Raw genomic sequence first — 13,024 nt, forward strand, 5'->3', positions numbered from 1 at the left:
ACCCCCCCTTACTATCACCCCCCCCTCAGCATCACCCCCCCACTCACCATAACCACCCCCCTTACCACCCTGAGCATCACCCCTCTCACCACCAACCCCCCTCCCTCAACATCAGCCCCGTCTCTCTCATATCTGCCCCCCTCACCCGCACATCACCCCCCCCTCACCCTCACCCTCACATCACCCACCCTCAACATTAACTCCCTCTCACCATCACCTCCCTCTCCCCGTCACCCCCCCCCCATACACACAACACACTTCAAAAGCAGCTACCCCATACACATAGGGTCCCAGACAAAAACGCAAACATGCTCACATAGACATACATTCACACACACACACACACACACACAAGGATACTCTCTGTCAGACACACTCTCAGGCACATACACAGGTAAACTGTGCATCAATGTGTATATGTGACAGTGTGCATGTATTGCAACTCTATTTTTTTTCACTTTTTTGTTAGTGGGGCCTCATGTTTGATTTTCGCCTAAGACCTCATAAAGTCTAGAGCCGCCTCTGTTACTAGGTAGCAATGCCAACAGAGAAAAGACAGTGTTTACATTAAAATGCCTGCAGGGACTGGCTATCGACACTAAGAAGCACTATATTCAGCTATAGTGGTTCTGGTGACTGTAGTGTCTCTTTAACACTTTACTAAAAACAATATTTGGTGGCCGTCCCCTAACCATCAATAGTCTTTTTTCCATCAATCATGTCGTTTTACAGCACCACAAATGAAATCACAAATCAATCAAACATGCTTGTACATTGCGCAAGTCATTTATTCTTTTAAACCCCCATATGACGCATTGGAGTTAAGGAATTCCACATGCTATACCAGTAACATTCAGAAAAAAAGAAACAAATGTACTCACTGGGTATTCGAATTTTAAACTTGCCGCTCTGCCCAAAGCTTCCTTCAATCACCCCATCTTCTCCTGTAGATAGCTTGACCTTCAGTCCCACAAACAGTTGAATGTTGGTCTCCTTTTTAAACAAGGAACGTCCAATCACAGTGTAGTCATCATTTGCCTGCAAAACAGAAAATTGAACATTAATATTAACATATATGAATTACAAATTTTGCTGAATATTTTTTTTTCTTTTTGTCTTTTGATGGGACAATACTTATTTAAACTTTACTGGATAAAATGTGTTGTATTATTTTTTTTTTAAATGGTAAATAATTGTTGTGGACCTAATACAAGCAAAGAATTATGAAAGTTGTAGTATAAAATTAAAAGTAGGTGTAGGAATAAAGGCAGTGCCAGGGATACAAAGCTGTATTCCTGAAACCATAGCTCAAACTGCCCACTTCACCAGGCGAATAAAAGGTTAAAAGCCCTTTACTTACTTACCTTTTCCCAGTGCCAATGTCTTTCGTCGCAGGGTCCTGGCTCTGCACCCTCCGTCAGTCCCCGTTGAGCGTGCGCTAAGGTGCATGCGCTGCAAATGCTGCTCGCATTAGACTTCCCCATAGGAAAGCATTGAATCGATGCTTTCCTATGGGGAAAAAAAAAGGTCCTAATGCAGAGCGTTAGGATGTCCAGTGTCAGATACTGGACTAAAGGTCCGTTTTGATTCAGGAAGCCCTCTAGTGGCTGTCTAATAGACAGCCACTGTGGGCAGACTTAGAGCTGCAATGTAATCATTGCAATTTTTTTGGAACTGCAATGTTTAACATTGCAACACTAAGTGCAAAAGAGACATTGTACCCAGACCAATGCATGGAATAACATTGTCCCTTTAAATACGTCAGATGGTCACAGAGGAAAATTACAGCTAACTATAGTGAACTAGGGTTTAGCATTTATTTTAATTATGTTTTTATTTTACTTTTTCTTTTTTTTTTATCTCAGAACAGGACCTTCAAAAGAACCAAAGACTACATAATTATGCTACATGTAGAGCAGTCAAAGAACCCTGCAAGAAGATGGCCAATCAAAATTGAGATGAAAGGTCCATATTACAGGTGTTCCTCATTTTAGAATCTGGCATGGGGTTTTACAGATTGTGGACTGCACAGACATTTCTGCTCATTTTAGTTTTGGCAGTCATTTTTTCCCCCCACTGTTTATATTTCGCTTTTCAGACGATTATGTTCTTATGTTCACATTTGTGTCAAATTTTGTCTAAAATGGAAGTGGATCTTAAATTTCCAAATGCTCTAATGTACAAATAAAATATTTTATAATAACAAGAAAACGAAGGATAAGGGAGTAAAGGAGTAAATTAAGTATATAGACATATACATAAAAAAAAAAAAAAGACAGGACCCCGGATGTGCTGCACCGCATGAACCCGGACATCGAGGAGACCTGCTGGCGATGTGGAGAAGAGAGAGGCACTATGCTTCATATTTGGTGGTCATGCTCAGCCATCACCCCCTTTTGGGAGATGGTTAACACCAACATCCGGGAAATATCGGACCCGGAGCTCCCGCTCCAACCACTCCCCATGTTGCTACACCACACGACCATGTCACTTAAAACGTACAAGAAATCCCTGACAAAACACCTGCTGACAGCGGCAAAGTCCCTGATACCCACTCTATGGAAAAAGGCCGCCGCCCCCACCTTCCAACAATGGGTGGATAGGGTGGGAGAAATACGCAACATGGAAGCAATGACGGCCTCCCTCCAAGGCCGCACAGAGAAATGCAACCTGACGTGGACCCCCTGGCTTCTGTTCATAACTGCAGACAGGACAACCCCCTGAGACCTCAGCACATACCTTAGCCCTCATCAGCCCCGCACCCCCACACTCCCCCACCCATCTCTTTCTCAACTATTCCCTCCCCCCCTCGCTTCACCCCCAACTCTCCTCCCCCCCTCCCCTTCCCCCCTCGGAACCGAGACAGACACGACTGAACCATACCCAGAACTGGACTGGAACACGCATAGCGTGATGGATTATACACAGACAAAGAAACAACCGGCAGACGGAACCCCACGCGGACGGGATGAGACACCGCCAGCCCCCAGGTCGCTGTACGATACTCCATAGCTCATGACCAGACTCACAGCAGGCGCCGCGATAGACCTGTGTACACGGGTACCACCGAACAGTCACGCCACACGTAGGCAACATCCAGACATGATAGACACACTTAAAAACGCGACTAGACGACCCCAACGGCAGTACCTAGGACTGAGGGAACGGCACACATAGCGACCGAGCAGCAGTGAATGGACAAGACCTAGCGGCCCAGGTAGCTCACCTGTACCCGAAACGGAAGTGCACGAGGCGGGCTGGGCCGGAACAGGCCCCACCCCACGCATGACTGTAGCTTACAGCCCGCCCGCCCGACCCACCTAAGCACTCACACCTGCCACAAACACCTTAGCTGACAAATGCACCGGGACCACAATCAAATAATAAATGAATAATTGCACAACTAATATGAGTTACTACGACATGCCGATACAAACACGGAATACTACATTGGTCCTCCAACCTCAGACAACCTCATGTAACCAACAAAAACCTACTGTGTAACTTCAAACGCACATGTATCTGTCAAGCATAGCTATTGCGTGTTCTGTAACCCTTTTGTAACCCCCATCCTATACCCTTTTTCTTTACTGTACCCCCCACTTGATCTAAAATAAGAAAAACCGTTAAATAAAGAATGTCAAAAAAAAAAAAAAAAAAAAAAAAGAAAAGGATCACAATAAAGAAACACTTTAGAAAATATGTTATGTTCCAAAGACGGACAGCTGCCACAGTCATGTTGGTGTATTATAAAGAAAATGTGACAGATCAACTGCTTTCAAAGTAAGTGACAGTATATATATATTTTTTTAATTCTTTATTTTAGTAGTGCATAGAATTGTACAGCATGACATAGGTAGTTAATATGACAAGGTAAGTTGCGTGTACATAATGGGTCATGTGAAGAGGCTTGCACTTTTTTTTTTTTATATAGATCAGTCCAGAAGCATGTCATATAAAGAGTAAAACATTAAACAAGTGTAGGAGCGTGCGCGTATGTCAGGAAGAATGCTTATTTTGTAGTAGAATTGCATGCATGTTGCGAGAAGCGAAAATCAATATAACGTTGCCTGCGCAGAGGCTCAGTGCTGTATAAAACCATAGTTGCATATGTGCCTGCGCAGAGGCTGATTAATGAGTGCGGTGCAGGGTAATAGCATGTGGTCGCCTACGCAGAGGCTTATAAAACAGTGAGTGCCCAACAATACAGTATAATTATGCATATATGGTGCCGGATTATACCTCAATAGGTTAAGAGTAAGAAGGCGTTTCCTAATCTGGGCCTGTAAAACCATAATAGGGGAGTCCAGCGTGAGGTCAGTGGCCTCCTGTGAGGTATCTGTGCGGGCTTTCCTCCGCCGTGTCCTCTTGCAGGCTTATGCCTGGGGTGCATATGATTGCTAAGCTGGTCACTCATTGCAGGGTCCCCCAGCTCCCCTGGCGTGACTAGTCCCCTCTGTTCCCCTCCAGGCCTGCTCCGGACGGTCATTTGAGGATTCCACAATGCTGTGGGCACTCAGGGACGTCAGCAGCCCGGCAGACTCCCCCCCCACTGAAAAGTCATCGGGCCCCCGGTCCCCTGCACCTCCCCAGCTGCAGTTACCCGTTTGAGCTCCAGGCCCGTTAGGCCTCACCCCTCTCCGGCCTCTTGCATGTCGCCGGCGCTTGTCCCCCCGGCCACCGGTCCGCCGGGGGGGTCCAGCTTACCCAGTCACCATAGGGCTCACAGAGTCGGGGCCAGGCCTCCCCGGATCACCACCAAATCCAGGAGTTAGGGCTGGCTCTGCACTGACCGTTCTGCCGCCCGGTGGGGTCCGTCTATGGGATCCGCCATCCCCAGGGGTCCAGGCGTCCCCGCGTGGTTCCCAGTAGCGAGCATGTTCCGCGGCCATCTTGACTCCGCGTGGGAAAGGGCTCCGCCATTTGTGGGCTTTCTGCCTCCAGTCTCCGGAGAACTAACTAACTCATGGGCCGAGATCACCCCCGTCGGCCTGAGGGGGGGGAGCGGGGCCGGATCCGGTCCCCCCTCTCTCTCTCTTGTCTGGGCTCGCAGTTTCTGCGTGTAGGCCGCATGGGTTCATCGTGCTCCGGTAGGGCAGGCAGTTCGGTGTCGGTTTGGCAGGTTGTGCTCCTGTGCCTCTCCCTGCTTGGTGCTTACTTCTGCCCCAGCTTCAGGTGTGCTTTTAGTGCTGTGTTTCAGTGTGTTTGAGCGTTTTTTAGCGATTCGGAGCCGGAGCTGGCATGGATGGCTGCCGCTCAGCTCGGCGGCCCGGCCCCGCCCCGCCCCGTAAGTGACAGTATATTTTGACAGGTAACAAAACCAATGGAAAAATTGACCAGTCACATATGTGATGAAGAGTTATTTTATTCCTTCTTTTAACATATTGTGCTGGCTTTTTATACATGTCTACTTGATACTTGGGGGGAATATGTATCTATGATTAAATGCCTACCACAATAAATGTAATGCTATTGATTCTTCCTCCACCCAAATTCTTTTTTTATTAAAAGGGCATCAAAGACCATAACCATTGTGTTGCATAGGCCAGTTTTTTGTCAAATCGTCTTTGAGATAAAACACGGAGCTTTCCTGGCACTCAAAGCCTGGCTTCTCTGTAGCCTAACCCACACCTACTGTTCTTATCCATTTACAGCCATCCAATGTTTGATGGTTTAGGACATATAATTGTCACGCTGCCCAGTTTCTCTTGGCGTCCACCCTGTGTCATAGCTCCACATTTTCCCAGCCTGGCATGGTTTTTCTGATTGCTGCCCATCCACATCATTATCTGGCACCTTGGACACTTATGTTTGAACGTACGTGCTCCAGTGCCATACTGGTGATCTGTGTATTGCGGTTTCCCTAACCGTGGCTAGTTATACAAATATCTCTTGTAGCCTTTTTTCCTGCTTTCCTACCTAACTTATTAGGTCTGACCTGCGTGTTGTAGTGTTCCCTTATCCTGACATTAATATGGAAATGCAAGCATGGTGTTATACGAATGGCTGCAGAGAGGCAGGGCTTCGGTGGGACTTTTTGTCTAATCGTTATTTCAGAAAGTCAGGGCAACATCAGGCCACTATGGTACCAAAAGTGTCCCTATAAGGAGATCTTACCTAAATTCTGAAGGTAAATCTGTAGTTTACAAAGGTACTTTACAACAATATAATGGGAACCTTCCAAGTTCCATAAAAGTGCACCGTACCATCTTCTTTCAGCACATAAAGCGTTTATTAGGTTTGCCGAAATGATCCTACACACATACCTGTATCTTGGACATCTACAAAGAAGTTTTTGGCATTATTTTCCTATCTGGAAGTGGACAATGTCTAACTGAGGGCAGGGCAGCTGTGGCTTAGTGAGAGATATTTCATCAGGTCCAGTGATACAAGACACAAATGTGCTCAACAGTCAAGGTGACTTTATCTATCAAATGTTTATGTTTTAAAAATGGATACTCTCTCTACGAAACATGAACCTTCACAATTTATTTTCCAGCAATTTAGCTGAAACCTGTTATTTGTACTTTCTCCTTTTAACTTTCTAATTTAATCCTGAATCCAGAAAAAAAAAAACCTACGGCATCCAAAGCAATATCCCTGAGCTGAGTAACTAAGGAAAAGGAGGGAGGGAGCGAGAAAGATCATTTTCATTATCTCATTCTGAAATACTAAAAATAACAGTGAGCATTAACAAGCCAGGGGGATAGAAACGGATTGAATCTACAGTCAGAAACATGGTTGGCGTGGAGAACTTCACAGTCAGGTCAGGCTTCTTTTTATTAACTTCGGAGAAAACTTCAAAAAGCTGCAGGCATTAGTGCCAGACAGCCTCGACCTCGAAAGTCAGTTAAAGTGCTCCATAAACAAAGGATTATTGCCAAAGGAAGGCTGAAAGCGCCAGGCTTTTCGTGTTGACATTTTCAGATGACCTAGTGGGAGAAGGTTGGCTTGGAACCTTGTACAGTGGCAATTCAGTTCAGCAACATACACAGTTCTAATAAATTCAAGGTCTTCACATATTAATAGGCCTGCAGAAAATTTAATCTCCATCGGCATGAATTGTATACTCCTCTGGCTATCTGAATTAAGCTGTATTTATTTACATATTCCTAGCCCTGAGCAATATTTCAAGCTTAGAACAACTTGCTAACCAATTAATAGTTTTTTTCTTCCAGGGTTAAAGTTTGAATGGTAAATCTGCCATTACATAGATCGGAAAGGGAGCGGTTGTGACTTAGCCTAATGTCATCACCTGCAACGCCAGAATATCTGTGCCCCAAGTGTACCAGACATCTATTTAATCCTCTCCACTGCGATATACATCACAGACTACACATGATTTACTTTATGTGCTGGTCATCTATTATTTTGGGTACCTCGGTGTACCACATACTGGGCAGGGTTTTTCAGGGTTCTGCTTGGGTTCTTTTTTGTCTAGAGAACTTTAGCCACTAGTGTTGTCCAAGAACAACCAATAATCATATATAAAGAATGGAGGCAAGGTTGGACTTGCATAGCATATCCCACGGATTTATATCAAAGAGGATGTGAAAAATGTGACATACATATGCCTAGCACAAAATGGAAAATGTGGCCCTTTCAACATAGCTATAGAAAGCAGTAAAAAAAATGGGCATTTATAAAATACACAATGCGGTCTCTTTCAAGGTTATTTAACCAACTTGATGGCTAGCTCACATCATCCGAGCAGAATTTCTCTTAAGCTACGCTAATTTTGACATCAATGCAATATCATACCGTACAAATCAAGATAGATAATTTTATGTAAATATGTGTTTATTGAGGAGTTAAGTTCGATCAGTCAACTGTAAGTAAACATCAGTTGGGACACGCAGGTCCCGGCTATCAGTATAACAGCGATAGTATGTAAGAACTGTAAGTAATCATTTCAATTAAAGCGACACGCAGGTCGCCTCTTAACATGAGCATCTCGTTTCTAACTGCCAACGTATTAACATTCTGTTCTCTGTTTTCTTTCCCTCCATACCCCCCCCCTGTCAACCCCCCCCCCACCCCCCGCCCCCCGTGAGCAGCCACTCACTTCCCGTGGAGAACCTTTGGTAGTGTCAAGTGGGGCAAATGAGTGTGGTATCCCTTGCTTTTCAAAAGGATATATGTCGAGAGGTATAAGCTCTGGGTGTCAGTTTAGCGGTCTATCCAGCCATAGCTTACACATGGGTCTAATGGTGTTAGGCGTATGACGTGGTTCGGGGCTTGAAGGGTGAGTCCAGCACTTCGGGTATGGGTCAATACATCCCTACTTGAGCTTGGGTGGGTAGGTTACAGGTTGCAATCGTGGTGGGAGTAGCAATACAGGACGTGGATTACCACTAGGCGGGGTCAGGGGTTAGCTGTCATGGTCTTATTACCATGTGTTCCCTGGGGTGTAAGAGGCATCCGCCCCCCCCCCCCCCCTCCCCATCAGCCGTCAGCGGGCATTATGTGGTGCCATGAAGTGTCTCTGCGTTAGGAGGTTGATATGTCTCACCAATGGTGCGTTCTCGTGTTCTGCTGGTACCAGGGTATCCAGTGTATGGATCAGGGCTAGAGTAGCGTCAATGGTCCCCTTGTTCCCCTATCTGTATCAGCTGTCTGGGTGGTAGCTGTCGGGTCGTGCTTTCACTGTGGTTCGTAGTCAGTATGTTCCCGCTGTCTATCTGTCTGCTAAAGTACCCAGTGCCTGGGGAGTCATCTCTGGGCTAATCTTGTTTCAGGTGTATGTGTGGGTGCCTATTCTGGTGGTCATAGGTGCTGGTATGTGCGTGTGGTGGTAGGTGTGGTGTGTGTTCTGTGAGCATCTTTCCTCGTCCCCCCATCCGCCTGCCCCCTCCTGTGTGGCTCAGTGTGGTGTCAGTCTCTCCCGTGTAGTATCGATTACTAGTGCATATGTGTTCTATGTTATAAGATAGTGGCTATCTCCCTATGCGCATTGCATGCAAGGCTGGTTACTCTGTGCGCTGATGGCGTTCCCCCATCCCCGTCCCTCAAATAATCGCTCCCAACCGTGGTGAGTCCCCCGCTCGGGTCCCACCGGGGTCCCTGCCCACCTGTCCCCCGGCCCCTGGGTGAGGAATTGGCAGATCAGTGTGGAAATAGGGGGGTCGTGTCAGGCAAGCCCAGGTCCCGTACTCCCACTTCCCTCTTAGTCGTCATCTGCATTTCGCGAGCGGTAGAAGAACCAGGGTCCCCATTGTTCCGCGTGCTTTTCTTGTTTGCCTAGCAGGTTTGCTATTGCGGATTCGGCTTTTTGAATATCATCCACTTTACGTCTCCATTGTTCGATCGTCGGCGGGTGTGTCTTCTTCCAGAGCAGTGGTATCAGTGTCTTCGCCGCGTTCAAGAGGTGTCGAAGGATCGATTTTTTGTAAACTGAGAGTGATTTATCTGAGTGGTGCAGTAAGGCTAGGTCTGCCGTCAGGTTTGGGGGATCGCCCAGTATCTTTTGTATTTCGTCCCCAACATTCACCCAGTATGGCTTAATACCGTCGCAGTCCCACCAGATATGCTGGAGGGTCCCGGTCTCGGTCCCGCATCTCCAGCATGTGTTTGGAATTTCTGGGCTGATTCGGTGTAACAGAGATGGGGTGCGGTACCAGTGGGATAGTAATTTGTAGTTCGTCTCCTGGTATTGTGAGCTAGAGGAGCTCTTATGTTGTAGTAATAGTATTTGCTCCCATTGACTTTCTGTGTATTCTTTGTCTAGTGCGTCTTCCCAGCGCCTCTTGAAGGTATCTTTCCTCTCCCTCTCTCCTGTCGCCAGTCGCTGGTACATTGTGGAGACCGTTCCCTCCGCCTCGGGTGTCTGGAAGCATAATTGTTCAAACCACGATAGGTCTCTGTGCAGTCTATTTCTATGCGGCAAGTTGTAATAGAAGTGTTTGAGTTGGGCATAATGAAATTGGTGCATCAACGTGGGTCTCTCTACTTCCGATAGGTCCTGTAGCGTCTTCATCCCCCTGTCTGTGACCGCCATATGTAGCGGTATGAACCCGTCGTGGTTCGATAGCGGCCATGCTGGTGGCGGTATTCCATCGCCAATGTATGTGTTATGGGCAATGGGGATCAGGGGGCTCGGGGTAGGTGAGATGTAGGGAGTTTGTCTCAGTCGGGTCCACGTCTTAAGGGTCTGGGTGATTGGCGAGTCCTCCCCGAGGTCCTTCTTGGCGTCCGCTTCCTTGTACCATAGGAAGAGGTGTAGGTGGTTGTTCGCCAGTTCCCGGCCTAAGGAGATCCACCGTTTTTGAGGGGACGCCAAGTGCAATTCCCTGATGCGTTGTAGAATCGTGGCTTGGTAATACTTGTGGAGGTTCGGCAGGGCCAGTCCTCCCCACGGTTTGGGAAGGCTAAGTGTGTCGTGTTTGATCCTGGCTCTCTCTCCCCTCCAAATATAACTGAGGAACGCCGAACGGAGGGTTTTAAAGAATACCGGTGGGATTGTGCGAGGTATGGTGTGGAACTTGTATAATATCCTCGGTAGGATGTTCATTTTAATGACTGCTATACGACCTTGCCAGGAGATATGGTTGAAGTTCCATCTCTTAAGGTCGTTGAGGATGTCCGTCAGGAGGGGTGCGTAGTTTTGCGCATATATATCTCTAGCTTCAGGTGTAACCCGGAGCCCGAGATATGTCATATATTCCGTGCACCAGTGAAACGGATACCGATGTTGCAGGGTGGCGCATTCCTCTCCCCTGACCGTCACATTCAAGACCTCGCATTTAGGCTGGTTGAGCTTAAGTCCCGATAGTGCTCCATATGTCCGGAATTCACTCATGAGTAGTGGGAGCGACTCAAGGGGTTCGGCTAAGAAGAACAGCATATCGTCCGCGTAGGCAGCTACTTTGTGTTCCTGTGTCTTATGTGTAAGGCCCAGGATCCGGGGGTTGTTGCGGATTTTATCAAGGAACGGTTCCAGGGTGAGCGCGAACAAGAGTGGCGAGAGTGGACACCCTTGCCTGGTTCCGTTTCGAATCTCGAAACTGTCCGTGAGGGCTCCATTTACTCTGACTCTGGCATTTGGTTGATGGTACAGCGTCTGGATCCAGGTCATCATTCCCTCCCCAACACCGACCCTCCTCAGCGTCTCCATCATGAAGTGCCAGTCCACCCTGTCGAATGCTTTTTCCGCATCCGTGGATAGTAGCAGTAGCTTTTTCTTCTGGTGTTTCGCCAGGTGTTGTAGCATGAAGAGCCGGAGCGTACTATCTCTGGCTTCTCTGCCCGGGATGAAGCCTGTCTGATCAGGGTGGACCAGTCTAGGCATGAAGGCCTGCAGACGGAGGGAGAGGATCTTCGAGAAGAGTTTTATGTCGGTGTTGATGAGGGAGATTGGACGGTAGTTACCCACCTGTTCCGTGTTCTTCCCCGGTTTAGGTATCACTGTGATCGTCGCTGCCAGGGACTCCTTGTGAAAGGGAGCTCCATCACGTAGGTTGTTAAGGGCCTTCACCAATCTTGGAAGTAGGTCGTCGCTGAACTTTCTGTAGTATTCCACCGGGAACCCGTCCGGGCCCGGCGTCTTACCGTTTTTGGCCGATTTTAGGGCCAGCTTAAGTTCACCTTCTGTGATAGGTGCTTCAAGTCCATCCGCTTCTTCCGGGGTGAGGGCGTCCGGATTGAACCCTTGTAGGTATCTCGTGGTTTCGATTCTCTTCTGTGCGGTGTTGGTGTCACCATCTGTATCAGGGATGTTGTATAGTTGTGAGTAGTACGTCCGGAATTCGTTTGCAATGTCATCTGGGAATTGTGTAAGCTTACCCTGTCTGGTGCGCAGGGTGTGAACTTGCGCCTGTTTCTGCGGGCCCCTGAGCATCTGAGCGAGAAGTTTGCCCCCCTTGTTAGCGTGCGTGTAAAAGAATGCTTTTGAGCGTTGCACCTGTCTCATGTGGTTGCGTTCCAGGGTGTCTGTGAGTTGTTTTCTTTTCAGGGTCAGCTCACGGTAAGTTGGGTCGTGTTGGGTTCTTTTATGTAACTGTTCCAGGTCCGCTATCTGCTTGGTGAGGTCTTTAATCTGTGCGCCTGCCTCCTTCTTTTTTTGTGTGGCCAATCTGATGAGGTGGCCCCTCAGAACACTTTTGTGCGCCTCCCAAATGGTCATATCTGAAACGTCTTCTGTGGAGTTCTCTTCGAAGTATCGACGAATGTGGTCGGCTATCAATGTTCTCGACGGTATATCTTGGAGTAAGGTGTCGTTGAGTCTCCAAGTCATCCTAGCCGGGCGATATAGAGGTGACTCTAGTTCCACCCTCACTTCACTGTGGTCCGACCAGGGAGTCGAATGGATGTTTGCCTTTCGGAGGAATGTGAGTCCCTCCTGCTGTATGCATATGTAGTCGATCCGGGAATATCTATGGTGTAGCGTGGAGTAATAGGTGTAGTCCCGGTCCGCAGGATGGAGTGCCCTCCATGCGTCTGTCAGGCGAAGCGTTCTGAGGGATCTTCGAATAGTTTGTAGGGCCGAGTCGGGGACACAACTCCGTCCCATGGATGTATCGACCAGTGGGTCTAGTGGGACATTTAGGTCGCCTCCCATTATCAGTACTCCCTCTGTGAAATTGGCTAACTTTCTCAATGTCCTACGGAGGAAGCTGGCTTGTCCTGAGTTCGGGGTGTAGATGTTTGCTATTGTATACGTCCTTCCCGCTAGGATTCCTTTGACGAAGACGTATCTGCCGTTGCCGTCCGACTGATGGTCCGTGGGCACGAACTGGAGGTTAGCTGCGATCAGGATAGCTGTCCCTGTTTTTCGCATTGTGGGGTGATTGCTATAGTAATTTAGTGGGTAATGTCGGTTTTTGAGTAGCGAGTTTGCCTCCTCTCTCAGGTGCGTCTCCTGCAGGAGAGCGAACGAAACGTGGTGTCTCTTGAGGGTTCTTAAGAGGTGCGATCTCTTTTCAGGGGTGTTAAGGCCCCTGCAGTTCTGAGTCGTAATGATCAGGGGTGCCGGGGAGTAGGCCATTGCCGTGTCTCACTCGTCGGCCAGCTGCGTGCGGTCTGATCC

The 13,024-nt window shown here is 47.9% G+C and overlaps 1 protein-coding gene across 1 annotated transcript in view; it reads right to left on the minus strand.

Annotated features, from left to right (window-relative positions):
* Positions 1–13,024, minus strand: part of EEFSEC (eukaryotic elongation factor, selenocysteine-tRNA specific) — a 182,378-nt gene that overhangs the window by 49,856 nt on the left and 119,498 nt on the right. Inside the window, exon 6 of the mRNA XM_063427382.1 lies at positions 882–1,038. Within this exon, the coding sequence (XP_063283452.1) occupies positions 882–1,038 (157 nt within the window). The remainder of the gene's footprint in view (positions 1–881; positions 1,039–13,024) is intronic.

The sequence above is a fragment of the Pelobates fuscus genome, chromosome 7 (assembly GCF_036172605.1).
Source record: "Pelobates fuscus isolate aPelFus1 chromosome 7, aPelFus1.pri, whole genome shotgun sequence".
NCBI lineage: Eukaryota > Metazoa > Chordata > Amphibia > Anura > Pelobatidae > Pelobates > Pelobates fuscus.